Here is a 345-nt window from a genome sequence, read left to right on the forward strand (position 1 = left end):
GATTGGGGGGGTGGGCTGTGCCTGACAAGTCCCCTCCCACCCCCCCAATCATGTCCCACCCCAGGTTTGACTACCAGGAGCTGCTGCACAATTCCACCTTCTGCATCGTTCCCCGGGGCCGGCGCTTGGGCTCCTTCCGCTTCCTGGAGGCACTGCAGGTATGAGGTAGGGTGGGAGGGGGGCCAGTGGACAGGGAGACCCTCACCCCGGGGTGCAGGGGCTCCATCCCAGCCTGTGTGGGGGTCCCTCCCCAGGCTGCCTGCATCCCGGTGCTGCTCAGTGATGGTTGGGAGCTGCCCTTCGCCGAGGCCATTGACTGGGGCAAAGCTGCTGTGCTGGGCAACG

General features: G+C 66.4%; 1 protein-coding gene across 1 annotated transcript in view; it reads left to right on the plus strand.

The window, feature by feature from the left end:
* The window catches only part of EXTL1 (exostosin-like glycosyltransferase 1), a 12,878-nt gene that overhangs the window by 8,625 nt on the left and 3,908 nt on the right, over window positions 1-345 (plus strand). Inside the window, exon 2 of the mRNA XM_010003667.1 lies at window positions 65-158. Coding sequence (XP_010001969.1) covers window positions 65-158 — 94 coding nt within the window. The remainder of the gene's footprint in view (window positions 1-64; window positions 159-345) is intronic.

This window comes from Chaetura pelagica, unplaced genomic scaffold (assembly GCF_000747805.2).
Source record: "Chaetura pelagica isolate M959 unplaced genomic scaffold, ChaPel_1.0 scaffold698, whole genome shotgun sequence".
NCBI lineage: Eukaryota > Metazoa > Chordata > Aves > Apodiformes > Apodidae > Chaetura > Chaetura pelagica.